The 13546-nt window shown below is 42.4% G+C and overlaps 1 protein-coding gene across 3 annotated transcripts in view; it reads left to right on the top strand.

Moving 5' to 3' along the window:
• Positions 1-13546, top strand: part of CDS1 (CDP-diacylglycerol synthase 1) — a 31216-nt gene that overhangs the window by 3862 nt on the left and 13808 nt on the right. The window contains exons 2-6 of one of the 3 annotated variants that reach the window (XM_083458877.1): positions 1106-2043; positions 11448-11575; positions 12009-12105; positions 12625-12722; positions 13143-13282. In XM_083458877.1, the coding sequence (XP_083315003.1) occupies positions 1981-2043; positions 11448-11575; positions 12009-12105; positions 12625-12722; positions 13143-13282 (526 nt within the window). In that variant the 5' untranslated portion in view covers positions 1106-1980. Of the gene's footprint in view, positions 1-984; positions 2044-3604; positions 4021-11447; positions 11576-12008; positions 12106-12624; positions 12723-13142; positions 13283-13546 lie in introns of those variants that run through there. The other 2 variants (XM_083458878.1, XM_083458879.1) reach the window with 2 other exon arrangements.

A 13546-nucleotide genomic window follows, 5' to 3' on the forward strand; every position in this document is an offset into this window, starting at 1 on the left:
AATCCCTAAACGGCCTTGGTCCAGTATACCTGAAGGAGCATCTCTACCCCCATCGTTCTGTCCGGACGCTAAGGTCCAGCGCCAAGGGCCTTCTGGCAGTTCCTTCACTGCGAGAAGCCAAGTTACAGGGAACCAGGCAGAGGGCCTTCTCGGTAGTGGCGCCCTCCCTGTGGAACGCCCTCCCACCAGATGTCAAAGAGAACAACAACTACCAGACTTTTAGAAGACATCTGAAGGCAGCCCTGTTTAGGGAAGCTTTTAATGTTTGATGCATTATTGTATTTTAATATTTTGTTGGAAGCCGCCCAGAGTGGCTGGGGAAGCCCGGCCAGATGGGCGGGGTATAAATAAATTATTATTATTATATTATTATTATTATTATTATTATTATTATGATGACAACCCTGACCAACATAGAATTGTAGAGTTGGAAGAGATCCCCAAGGGTCATCTAGTCCAACCCTCCCCACAATGTAGGCATGCTGGAACATATTTACCTTTACCATACACACAAATATCCACCCCAACTCCCCCCCTTCCGGAAAAAAAAAAGGCGCTCGGGACTCGAACCGGCGATTCTCCCTCCTCCCCATCCCTGCCAACATTCCTCTATGGGGAACTCCCGCTCCCCCTCCCGGCTCGCCTACGCAACTGCAAGCGGCGTCGCTTCCCTCTCCCGCGCGCCCGCCTCTGCAGGATTCAGTTCCAACGAGGAGGAGGAGCGAGAGAGAGAGAGGGAGAAAGGGGGCGGGGCCGAACGCATCACCCCAGGGGGCGTGGCCCGGGCGCCGCGCGACGGGCAAGAACGGCCGGCCAGGCGCGAGGAGAAAGGGGCTGCTGAGGGAGGGAGCGAGCGAGAAAGCGCGGGAGCGAGCGAGCGAACGTCCGTCCTTGCCCCTCTTTCTCTCTCCCGTTGAGGAGTCGCTCTCTCGCGCGCGGCTGTTTTGTGTGTGTGTGTTTGTGTGGCGGCGGCTCGCGCGGCAGTAGCAACGCTGCGGCGCCGCCTCTCGCGGGTGGCGCTGTGGGTCGGAGGGAGGCAGGCGCCGTAGGGGTCTCATAGGGGCTCCGCTGTGATTCCCCCCCCTCACCTTCCCCGTTCTTCCAGGGGGGGTGTGGGCAGAGAGGGTAGGCGGGAGAAGCTAGCGAGCGGGTGACGGGTGGGTGGTGGGGGTGTTAGATCCCTTGGGTGCCCTCTGTAGTTGGTCGTGAGGGGAAGGGGAGATCTCCCCCCCCCAGAAAAAAAACACTCGAAAGGGTTTTCAGGGGGGCCTTTGTGATTTTTTTATTTTTTTTATGTGGGGCCGAGCAGCGCCTTTTTGGGCGGGAGTCTTAATTGTGGGTTGCGCATAACGCCCCCCCCCCAATCATTTAAGTCTTCTGAGGAACAGAGCTGAGCTTTATTTCGGGGAGAGGGGATTAGACAAGACACCTTATGTGTGTGTATAAGTCTCTGGAGTAAGAGACCCCCTCCCCACCTGCTTATTTTATTTTATTTGAGGGAGGGTCCCCCCATACTTTGCCTAGGAAAAAAGCAAATCTTATCTCAGAGCCCATTTATTTGGGGAGAGAGGGGGCGGGACGCGTAGCCAAAGAAGTCCTTTTGACAGAGATCTTTTTGAAGGGCATTGTTTTTTGGGGGTCCCTGCTATAAGTAGCATCATGGAAAACCCTTGAGGGCCCTCGTGGGTCCCTTCTGTTTGGGGTTATCCTCGCAGAGTATTTGAAAAAGAGAGAGAGAGAGAGAGACTTCTGGTCTGTGTCTTTTTTGCAGTGGGGAGCTGATTTTGGGGTTGTCCCCCCCCCCCCAGTTCTCTGCTTTCTTGCAAGAAGCTAGCTGGGATGTAGGAGGGTTCCACAGGCCTAGGCTTTTGCAGTTAAAGCCTGTGATTCTCCCCATTATTATAAGGTAGGCTTGTCCCCTGCACACACACATTCTACTTCCTGCTCCTGCTGCTGTTTTATTGACCTCACACCAGGGAAATGTCGGAGCTGAGGAAGAGAGGAGCTGGTGAAGATCATGAAACTGCAAAGCTAATTGACAAGGTAAGGTTGAATGGGCCTCTTTTTCGTTTTACCTGTTTCCAGGTATGGGGACATGGAAGGTGTGAGCCCTGTCAGTTTCTGAGGAGGATACTTCGCATACCATTTCCTCCCAGCAGATTCCACCACCCTTTCTGCTTGGGGTATGATGTAAGCAGTTCTTGTTCCCCACGGAGGATTACGATTTGAAAGAGAGACGCTTCTTTGCTGTCTCCTCTTTCACTCGGTTATCATTTCACCTCTGGGGATGTGCCTGAGTAATGAAATTTGGGGCAGGTGTTTGCTTTCTTCACCTCTCTCTTAGGAAGTCACTCTTCCGTGTCAGTGACACTTGACCGTCCTTTATCCTGCGGTGAAGGTGCAGGAAAATGAAAGTCATTCTCCCTTCCCCACACTTCTGCATTTTTAACATGTTCATTACTTAACAAGGTTGAGAGTATTCAAGGTGAATTGGTAAAGCTTAAAAATGTGGATATTGTGCACCGTTCCAGTTCTGCGGTAAGAGGCCGTTCTCTCTACCTGCAGTTTGCACTCTGTGCAGAAGGTTGTTCTTTGCATCACTCCTCCCCTTGTTCTACGTTTTCACTAGCTATAGGATGTAAACAGCCGGTTCACTAATACATTGACCCTGTGCATTGGAAGGAAGTAAAAAATAAACTGCTGAATTTGTTCTTGTTAGCTTGTTTCGACACCCATGTCAGGTTATATATTTATGGTTTTCTAACTGACAGACATTTGACTCTGGGCTCAGATATAATATTTCAAGAGGAGAAGCTGTTGTTGTTCGCTTAACCCCCCCCCCCTTTCATGGATATCTGTGCATTGGTTTTGTTCCTATTAGCCCTTAGGCAGAGAGGATGAAACAATTCATTAGCGGTTGTGTTTCTGCCTTACGTAAACTGTATGTGATTTTAAATACTGAAACGTAGGCTTTTAGAAGTAAGTGTCATTCCTATGACTGAATATTAAAGCTGACACTATATAAAGCATAATAGAGGCATCTTAATGAAATAATGATGCCAAGATTTTAATTATGTCTAGACTGTGTATGTATGCTTTGCCAAAAAATGCACCATTCTTTTAGTGCTAGGAAAGAAATGGAAATGGGTGAGCCCGTTTTTTTTTGGGTTTTTTTTGCCTTTTAAATTCTAGCAGAACTTGGAAATGAAAGCTAGTGGTATTGTAGTGGTGTTGTCAGTAAACTCAATTGTTTTAGGGTGCTGAATATACCTGAGCAAGCAAGCCAGTTTTTCAAACTTTCTAACTTCAGGAAGTGATGGAATAAAGAGAGAGAGAGAGAGAAATGGATCCTGTTTTCAAGCTCACAAACTTAAAACAGAAGGCATACAAGAGAAGGGGACTGGAGGGAAAAGGTAGAATAAGATCACTTCTTCAAAGATGAAACAAAATTGTATCAGTCAGGCTGATCTTCCCATATTGGGCTGATCTTCCCTGTTGTTGCTTGAATAGCAGTTGCTTGCTCTTCTTCCTTTGGCTGAAGGATGAGGCTGGAGTTGCCTTTCCCCTTGCTTTTTTTCTACATCTCCAGGGCAACGGACAGTTGGAGCAGAGTGTTCTTTCAGGGGGTGGGGGGAATACAGGTTCCCTGCAGCTGTTCTGTTTCTGGCCACTGAATGGGGCCAAGATGGTCTGCTCCTTGCCATAATGATCTTCTTGGGGTGCATAGGGGGCAGCTTCCTCATGGCTCCTGGTCTCATACCTGATGACAGAAGGCAGAGTATCCTGCCTTTCAGCTCTGTAGTCCCAGGTTCATGGGACAGGGGTGGTGGTGGAGAGAAGTAGCAGTGATTATACTCTCTCGAATTTTGTATTATGCCATGTCTGTCATGGCAGCCATTTTCTGACTTCTGCCTGCACCACTTTTTGACTGCTGGTCAAAAAAGGTTGGCGACCCCTGTTTGACGTTACCCACCACTCTCCAACACAAGAACCTTCATCTATCATAAACAAAACCGTACGGTAATTGTGTGTTAACTTTATTGTAAACTTGTTTGCATGTACGCCTGATGTTGGAAAGAGCACACTGCATCCTGGGGGCAGCAAAGAAGTCCTTCATTGGCGCCATAATCTCTGTAACACTGGGCTGGCAATCCCTGATCCTTTGGTGCATCTCCTGTTGCCTTATGTGCATGCCTTTTTTTAATAAAAAAATGGAGTATTCAGTCATGTGAATCTTGGCCTGCAATCTGAAGTGGTATAGCCAAGCTAACAAGCTAATAGGCTTGCCATCAAATCTGCTGCTTGAGATAACTAGGCATGTTGAATAACTGCAGTAAACTGGCCAGCCTCTTTATTACTGCATTTTTGCCATCTTCTATGAACTAAGCGAGAATCTTGTATGCTTATTCGTGTTCATGAAGCGGATGCTAATTTCTCCTAGTTCAAACGCCTGTTGAAAGTTGTTCTGTAGAGTCTGCCAACCTTCAAGAATTGCTTCTTGGAGTAGTTTTAAAAACAACAACAAAATATAGCATGAGCTTCTGCCCTTTGCTCCTGCCTTTGGGTAGCGTTGTGAAAAACACGCTGTTAGTGCACTTTAAAACCCTGGGTTTCTTCCTGTGGGCTTTCACCACCGCAGGCAAGGATAACGACATTAAAAATCAATCAAAAGCATCCGAGGGAAATCCCGACATGTAACCAATGGAGTCATCAGTCTTAATAGTTTAAAGTCTATGAGTGCCACAGGCACTTTTGACGTGTGGCAGAAAAAGAAAAGGAGCTGTGGGTGCCCTAGTGGCTGGGGAAACCCAGCGGTAAGCCCTTCTAAGTACAAATTGTACCTCCACATCTGACACTGTCACAATTTTAGAGTTGAGCAGCAACACTTAGCTTTTTCATTCTGTTGAGATGTCATTTGTTAGCTGCTTGCTCACAAGGGATTCCTAGTGGAAGGGATTTCCTGGAATTCCCATTCCTGGAATTCCCATTCCTGGTGGAAACCCAGCCAGATGGGCGGGGTATAAATAATAAATTATTATTATTAAATTATTATAGTGGAAGCTGCCAACCTTGTTGTCATCGGTGACTCCTCTGACAATGGTCTGGTTTCTCCCCACTTCTCTTTCTTGCTGCCACTTAAAGGTCCCTCTGAGGGGCTCTCATGGGTGAGCTACCTGCTAAGACCTCTGTTGAGTGAGGGTAGCCTTGTCCAGGCCAGGGGCTTCTGGCCACCAGGGGTAGGGGTGGGGGGATGTGGAGGAACGTAGCCTTGGTGTGTCAGGAGGTGGGCCAGTACTCTCTCAGAATTGAAAAGCATGCCCTGTATCTGAGCATGTGCAGAGTGCCTTCCCCCAGAATTACTATGCAGTCGCAGCCAGCCCTCAGCAGAGTAGGGCAAGGGACTATGAAGCTCAGGGTCAGGGCTGTTCCCTTCTGTTGTGCTGACTTGGTGTGGCAGTGGGGAGGGAGATACTGTGAGCATTTGGGTTGCAGCAGCTGGGACCATTCACCCCGATCCATTTTGAGTTGGAGTTGCTAACTGTGCCCCCCCAATTGTTGGACTACAGCTAAGAGCTGTTCTACAGTGGAATGGAGTCCTTCAGAAGGTTGTGGACTCGCCTTCATTGGAGGGTTTTGAGCAGAGGTTTGATGGCCGTCTGTCATGGATGCTGAGATTCCTGCATTGCAGGGGGTTGTACTAGATGACCCGCAGGGTCCCTTCCAACTCTACAATTCTATGAAATGCTTAAAAAAGAAAAGAAAAGAAAAGAAACGGATTTGTAAAAATGTTACATGGAAAAAACACGAGAGACATTACACTTACTTCTGTAAAACAAGAAAATCTTTAATAAAATAAATTTAAAAAAATAAAAATTCTATGAAATGCTCTGGTGTAGTTGTGGCTCTAGAGCTCCTAGAGGGTAATGTATGTTGTTAAACAACATGTTGTAATGTTTGATCTAATTACAAAAACAAATTAGTGAGCAATCCTATGAGCCTGGGAAGGAGAAATTTGCAGCTGAGCAGTTATAACAGCATGGCAGTAGCGAACAAGGTTGTCCTGGGCAGTCATATGTTGTCCTGGACAGTTACCATTGCTACTGTTTGATTATGCTTGCAGTTGTAGCAGGTGCTTGGCAAGCAAAGTTTTGCTGGGCTACTGGGTTTGCCCTTGACTGCTGGGAATCCCTTGTTTAATGAGCAAGCAGCTAGCAAATGGCATCTCAACAGAATAAAAAAGCTAAGTGTTGCTGCCCAACTCTAAAATTGTGACAGTGTTAGATGTGGAGGTATAATTTGTTCTTAGAAGGGCTTACCATTCCAGTTTGTGTGAAGGAAAGACAAAGGAAATATTTACTTGCTGCTTATTATAATCCATTGGAGTCTCTTGCTTTATTTTGTATAAATAAGTTATCTTAAACCTATGAGCCTGGCAGTGTGCAGCTCTTCAAATTCTTGGAAGCAGTAGGGCTGGGAGTTAAATCTGGAGCTTTAGTCACACAACATGCCCTCTGCCCCTGATCAGTGACTCTTTTAATCATCTTCAGACTAATTGTTAAAGGCCTGGTTATAAAGTTTCGGCCTGGTGCCTAAATATATAAAACGATGGTACAAGGTGAGCCTGCCTCGGGAGAGTGTTTCACGAACAATGACAGCTTATGGAGAAGCAGTGGGACATAAAACAAGGCAGCCCTCCCCAAACTATTGCCCTCCACATGTCTTGGACTCCACCTTCCATGAGGTTGTGACACAAGTGAGGGAAAGGCGAAGGGGCTGAGAACAGCAGAGGCAAGAAAAATGGTGGCACAGCACAAAAACAGGGCTGCACACTTAAAAGGCTCCTAACATATTATTTTGCATTCTGCCACATACTATACTGCAGGGTGCCACAGCATCAGGCACAAGTGAGCAAAACGAACCATGCTACAAGTGCCTTCTCTGCAGGGTAAGAAATCCAGATGACTCATGCAAGTAAGCCATACTGCATGGAAAGCTTAAACTAATAATACTAACAATTTATACAGTGCACATGGAGTGACATGCAACATTATGTGAGGTGATTTTCACTTCCTCCCCTTCCTTCCCCCTGCAGTCCGATCCACTCACAGATGGCCACAGTTGGCTGTCACCCTTAGTGTTCGAAGCATTTCACATGTATATCAATATACATTCACCAGTCATTTTATTTGTATGCTACCTTTCCATATAGCAGCCCTTTAAAATAGGTTAGTGTTAGCTGCATGTTGCAGATGAGGACTTGAGGTGATAAAGAATAGTAGTTTGCTCAAGTCTACCTAGTGAGTTTGTGCCTAAGGTGAGTTTTGAACCAGGGACTTCCTGGCTCGTACTACTAGGAACTGTACAACTACCAGATTTCTCTATAAAAATGAAAAGTGCCACATAGTTTTCTAAACTTCTAATTGGAATATGAATTTGATCTTAAGCATAAAACTAGTCGGTTTACTGAAGTTTCATTGGTTAGTTTTGTACAGGAAATTTTGCAGCTAAAATAAGTAATAGTGTATGATTATGATTATGATGTGTTCTGGGAACAGATTATTGGCCATAATGTGTCCAAGCTTTTTGTACTGATTTACAGTATGTTAAACCAAGAATGGGAAAACGGACCAAAATGGTTAGAATACTCATGCAGCCAATTATTTTGGCAGACATTTGAATCCTTTCATGCTTAAAATTGCTTTAGAAATATTACTTTGCACTCTTATTTCTCTTTCTTTCTTTCTTTCTTTCTTTCTTTCTTTCTTTCTTTCTTTCTTTTCAATAGCCTTAGCATACTTTTTAATAGTACTCCACTGGCTGTTGAAGGAGCACCTTATGTCCTTAAACCAGGCATAGGCAAACTCAGCCCTCCAGATGTTTTGGGACTACAACTCCCATCATCCCGAGCTAACAGGACCACTGGTCAGGGATGATGGGAGTTGTAGTCCTAAAACATCTGGAGGGCTGAGTTTGCCTATGCCTGCCTTAAACCTTCCAGCTTTCTAGAATTATCAAAGTCATAGAGTAGTTCAAGTTTCAACCCTGTGCATGCTTTCCTTATGTGTAAACCTAGCTGAACTCACTGAGACTTCACTTTGAGTAAATACTCATAGCATTGGGTTGTATGACAGCTAACTGTACTTGAGAAGGGCATAACTAGAACCCTGGAATAAACTAGGAAGTTACTTAGATGTGACACCTTTTAAATTCTAACAGATGTATTATGGTGTAAGCTTAAGTGGACTATATTTCAGTTGAGATATATGAACATTTCATGAAGTGGGCTCTAGTTCTTATGTAACAATATATTTGTTAGTCTTGAAGGAGCCACAGCAAGACTCTTTTTGTTCTACAGGCTACCCCTCTGGAATAAGTAAATACTTGGAACTTTAAACTAGGGCAATTGCTTTCAGAATCCAAACTTCCAATCTCTGGCTTTGTGATGCATCTGGAAGCTAGAGGTATGCTGTGGTACAAGGGGAAAAAATAGAAGTGAGCAGCTAAGCTAGCAACAGCATTGTGACCTCAAAAAATTCAGTCTAAAATAATCAAGCAGAAACTCAAACTAAAAGTTCTCATTCGTTTTTGGGATGTAGCTCAGATAATTGTAGAGTGGCAGGTGGATTATTTGAACAATAATATTACTAAAATAATTCACAAATTACTGGTTGGATTTGATTTAGCTGCTGAAATTGCAGAGAATGGTTTGGTTTTCTGTAGCCATGCAAGTGTTCTGTGAGAAGGTCTGCTGTCTTTGTCACATATTAGGATATTTAAAAAACATTGTGGATTTTAGGTACAGTCTCTTTAAGAGAGAGACTACTAATTCCTGATATCCATAGTTATATGGAGTACCAAGCTGTAGTTTTCAGGATGGTCATATGTCTGCACTTTGCATTGTACGCTACTTTGATGGTCTAGTTCATGAGGTTAATTCCTCTACCTGAGTCTGTTTCAGGGTGGATGCCTTCTTGGGATGAAACATTCTGACTTAAAATTGCCAGGGTTTGAGCTCTTCACTTTTTTTATTTTGGGGACTATAAAGACTTAACCTCTATTCTGGAAAAGCTTGAATGGGTAACTACTATGTAGTAGGACTGGGAATCTGGCCTTTTCCTGCAGAGATTGACAATTCATAAAATGTCCCATTCTTTTTCATGGAAAGGTATCAACCCTGTGGAAGGAGAGAAGAATTACAGTAATGTGAGAACGGTATTCTTGGGGGGGGGGGAGCCAGGCTAGAAACCTAAACATTTTGGAAATGTTGAAACCGGGGTGGATGATCTTTTTCTGCAACCCCCTTTCTCATGGAAAAAAAACAGAAAGGATGGGAAAACTGAAATTATATACAATATTTATTTTCAATACTTTATTATTAAGCTTGTGGAAAGCATTATGTGTAACTTGGCATATAAAATTATTGCGTTTTCTACAATTCTTAAATTTTAAGGTACAAATCTCTTATATGCCCAGTCTTAGAGATGGAGCAGCAGGCTGCTGCACTCTAAAGATATCAGGCATACCTTGGGTTTTACTCAAAGTAGTCCCATTGAAATATATGGACCTAACTTAGTCGTGTTTCATTAATTTCAGTGGGTCTACTCTGTTGTTTTGCCCACAGCTGAGAAAATGGAGGGAAGGAGGAGGAAAGGTAAAAGCAGTAGTCATCAATCTTATAGTAGATAAAATGAAGTTTTAATTATTTCGGTTCAGAAACTGTCTCTTCAACCTGCAATATTCAGAAATGGAAGAAATGAGTTACAATCCCCCCCCTCTTTTAAACTTCTTCCTACTCTTGTAAAAAGAAGTGTCTCTTTGTTTAACAGAATTGCATTTGAGCTTTACATGTTTACAGTACAGGCATCCTCATGGCTTGCAAGGAGACCCTCCCCAGAGCCCAAAGAGGATGTCTGTAAGGGCAGAGGAAGCTTTGTTTAGGCTGCTCAGCCTCCCTGCCAAACAGCTGCTGTGTGGGGTAGTGCAGCAGCAGCAGCAGCTGCTTTCCTGCACATCCTTCTGCCGACCCCAGAGCTTCAATTTTAGTTGTGGATGTTTTTGGATACAGTATTTTTGGTATGGATTGAAGTTAGAGCGGTAGAGAGGGTGTTTAGTGGGCGTTTAGTGGGTTTCCCCACTTAGCTCTATTTCACTTATGCACACAGGGCCAGGAGGTAGCCCCCACATAAGTGGGGAGTTGCCTGTATAACCCTTAATGATTTTGCCCCTTGGGTGCCTCACCGTCACTAGATAGCCTTGTGGGCTGGGGACTAGTCCCTATCCTCAGTGCTGCCCTTAAGCAGGCTCCAAACTGCAGGCTTCAGCTTGCCACAGTTTAGTTCAAGTCTATACTGAAAATAGGAGAAGAAAATACTGCCCATTTTCTTGTTAAGAAGAAAAACCTCTCCTCTCCCTTAACTGTTTTATTTTACAACAAATTTCTTTCAGCTGATAACTATCCTTAAAATCTTGTGATTGCTATTAAACTCCTCTCAGCAGATTTGGGTTTCCTCTCTTGCTTTTTTTTAGCTGACACTACTGTAAGTCTTTCAGAATGACTATTCATACTGTGCTCTGATCGGCAGTCGTAAGATACAGTGTTCATGCATAATGAAATTAATTCCTATTTATCTTTGATAAATGATATGGCAGTAAATGTAGAAAGGATGGAAAACATCTCACATTCTTAGGCACCAGCATCAAATTTATTGGTGTCCAGTCAAGAACATTTCCCCCACCCCTGTGAAGTATGAGTACAGGTATAATTTCTATCCTGTCTTTTATTTTATTTTTATTTTACAGTTTTTGAATTAATTGCTGTTTTGAACAATACAATTAAAGTAACATACTAACAAAATAAAAAGAGTCAAATTAGGAAAGAAGGTCATGGATTATTTTGACCATAAATTGTTAATACAAATATACTGGACTGCTGAGCATGATGCATGCCTCAAAAAAACAAAAACAAAAAAAAAACCTGACCAAAATGTTCTCTCATTTATTTTCTGTGTTCTCACGTTGGTACCTTGCTCAAATAAGCAAGTTGGTACCAACTTGCTCAAATAAGCAAGTTGAGTTGGTACCAGCTCAAATAAGGATAGGGAGTACAATTTGTTAAATCTATTGTTGTGTTGAAGGTGTTGACTTCTTCCAGTGTTCAAGCACATTGAGTTTGGCGGATCTTACTTTCCATATTTTTTTTAAAAAAACAGCTTCCTTATTTGTTTTTGAAAAGCTGTATCTGTAAAGATAATTTTGTTCACAATGTTGAAAATTTCTAGCATTTGACTTCTCATGAAATCATGCTTTGCCACTGATTTCAAATAATGGAATAATAATAAATTATAATAAATTTCTATATTACAGTACGTTGAATGTTGAAACAATATGCTGGTGTTATGTGTGTTCTTAGCTTCTTAAGCGTATTTGCATCATGTGCTTTGTTTTAGGATGTAGATGGAGAAGATAGATTTGCGGAGCTAGACCTCAGGACCGATTCAGACATTCCTGAAGTTGTTCCACCAACAGACCGCACTCCAGAAATTTTTAAGAAGGCCCTTTCTGGGTTGTCTTCCAGGTATGGAAAAATAAAACTGAACATATTACTGTAAAATAAATTAAGCAGATTGTATGTAAGCTAAAGCTTTATTCTTGGAATTAGTTGCTTAGAGATGCATTCAGGGAGCCATTTGAATGGAGACAATTATTCTAAAAAATGGCCTATTGTTTTTATCTCATTATCTCTTCCTAGTGTTATGAGTTTATAGGTGCCAGACTTTTTGAACCGCATTGAACCTAGTGGGACTTATTTCTAATTAAAAAGATCACATTGTCAGTGGTGTTCTGACCTGGACATTGAATTTGGTTTCAAACATGAAAAAGTTACATTAGACTCATCAGTATTCTTTTGCTCAGTTGCTGAGTGTTAATGTAGCTTAATACTCAATTTTGTTTCTCTTGTTATGAGGTGGCAAGTAGTTGTAACATTATGGATTTTTTTTCTTTTGCAGATGGAAGAATTGGTGGATTCGTGGGATTTTAACTTTAGCTATGATTGCAGCTTTTTCGCTGATTATTTACATGGGATCATTTATGCTGATGCTGCTTGTAAGTTTCCTGAACTGTTAAAATTTATTTGCTTTGTTTTAGCATAAATGAAAACCAATTTGTTAATCACTTCAGCGTGCCTTTTCTCAATTAGTCCGTTGTGAAACCAGTCTAATTGAGTAGCATAGCCATATAGACTGGAAGTCTCCTTTGCTTTTATAATCCAGCACTACTTGAAGTTTCAATTAAGATGTAGAAGCTAGAAACTTGTAGTTGAAATCTGAAATGCCAAGTGAATTCCTGTCTCTGGAGCAATATTGAACACAGGCCTTTATACACAGTGCGTTGAGAGTTTCCCTTGATGTTGTATGAACCAGGAAGCCTGTGCACTGAATTTCTGGAGTGCCTATGAACCTGCTAAAGGCATCTATGAAATGAGCTATGCCATATCAAAATACTATGACTCATCTAAGATTAGCTTCCAGTTCCAATTATCTAGGAACACCAGCATATGAATATGATGCATTTCTATCCTGTATTAAAATTTGGAATCACATTCACCTTTTACCTTGATTTCAGGTCATGAGCATACAAGTAAAGTGTTTCCATGAAATCATCACTATAGGTTACAGAGTCTATCATTCTTACGAGTTGCCGTGGTTTCGAACACAGAGCTGGTAAGTAATTTCAGTTCTAGCTGTTTCCAGCCTTTCCCCATTACATCCATAGGGGTGACTTTTAGTGGAAGCACAGGCTGAGGATTTACTGACTGCTTCTAACTGCTGGCTTTGTGGTGCTTCACTTCTGTACTTGAATTAAAATAAGTGAGACATCAAATGCTTCAATAATGGACATAGTTAAAAGAAATGTAACAATTTAAAACGATTACTTTTTTGGTATCCCCTGCAAAATACCCCTCCAAATCATGTTGTATTTGCTTGCTTCGACGAGCCTCCATTGAAAGACTCCTAAGTATGCAAAATGTTAGAGTTTTCTTACTTTGATATTTTCATCTTTAAAGATATAGAACGATATGAAGAGAGAGAAAAGGGGGCACCCTTCTTAGAAAGTATCTAAAGTTGCTTTATATGTTGCAGGTATTTCTTGCTGTGTGTGAACTACTTCTTTTATGGAGAGACTGTAGCAGATTACTTTGCTACATTTGTTCAAAGAAGAGAGCAACTTCAGTTCCTAATTCGCTATCACCGGTTTATATCTTTTACACTTTATCTGGCAGGTAACTTGGTCCAACTTGTTACTTGCCATTGCAGTTATTTACTACTTGATGTCAGATTCCAGTGTTCTCCCTTTCTGTGCTAATAGACAAAAAGAGAGCGTTCACAGAAATTACAGAATTAACTATATGCAACCTTTGAAAACCACACTCATGGGTTGCAGTAAACACTGAGTAACTTGGTAAAGGCATTTTGGCAGTCATCTCCCATGTCATAGCTCCAGAATTATTTTTAATGAATAGCTTCAGTGTTGAATTAAGTTTGGG

This window comes from Podarcis liolepis (genome assembly GCF_965112155.1).
Source record: "Podarcis liolepis genome assembly, chromosome: 9".
In the NCBI taxonomy this organism is placed as follows: Eukaryota; Metazoa; Chordata; class Lepidosauria; order Squamata; family Lacertidae; genus Podarcis; species Podarcis liolepis.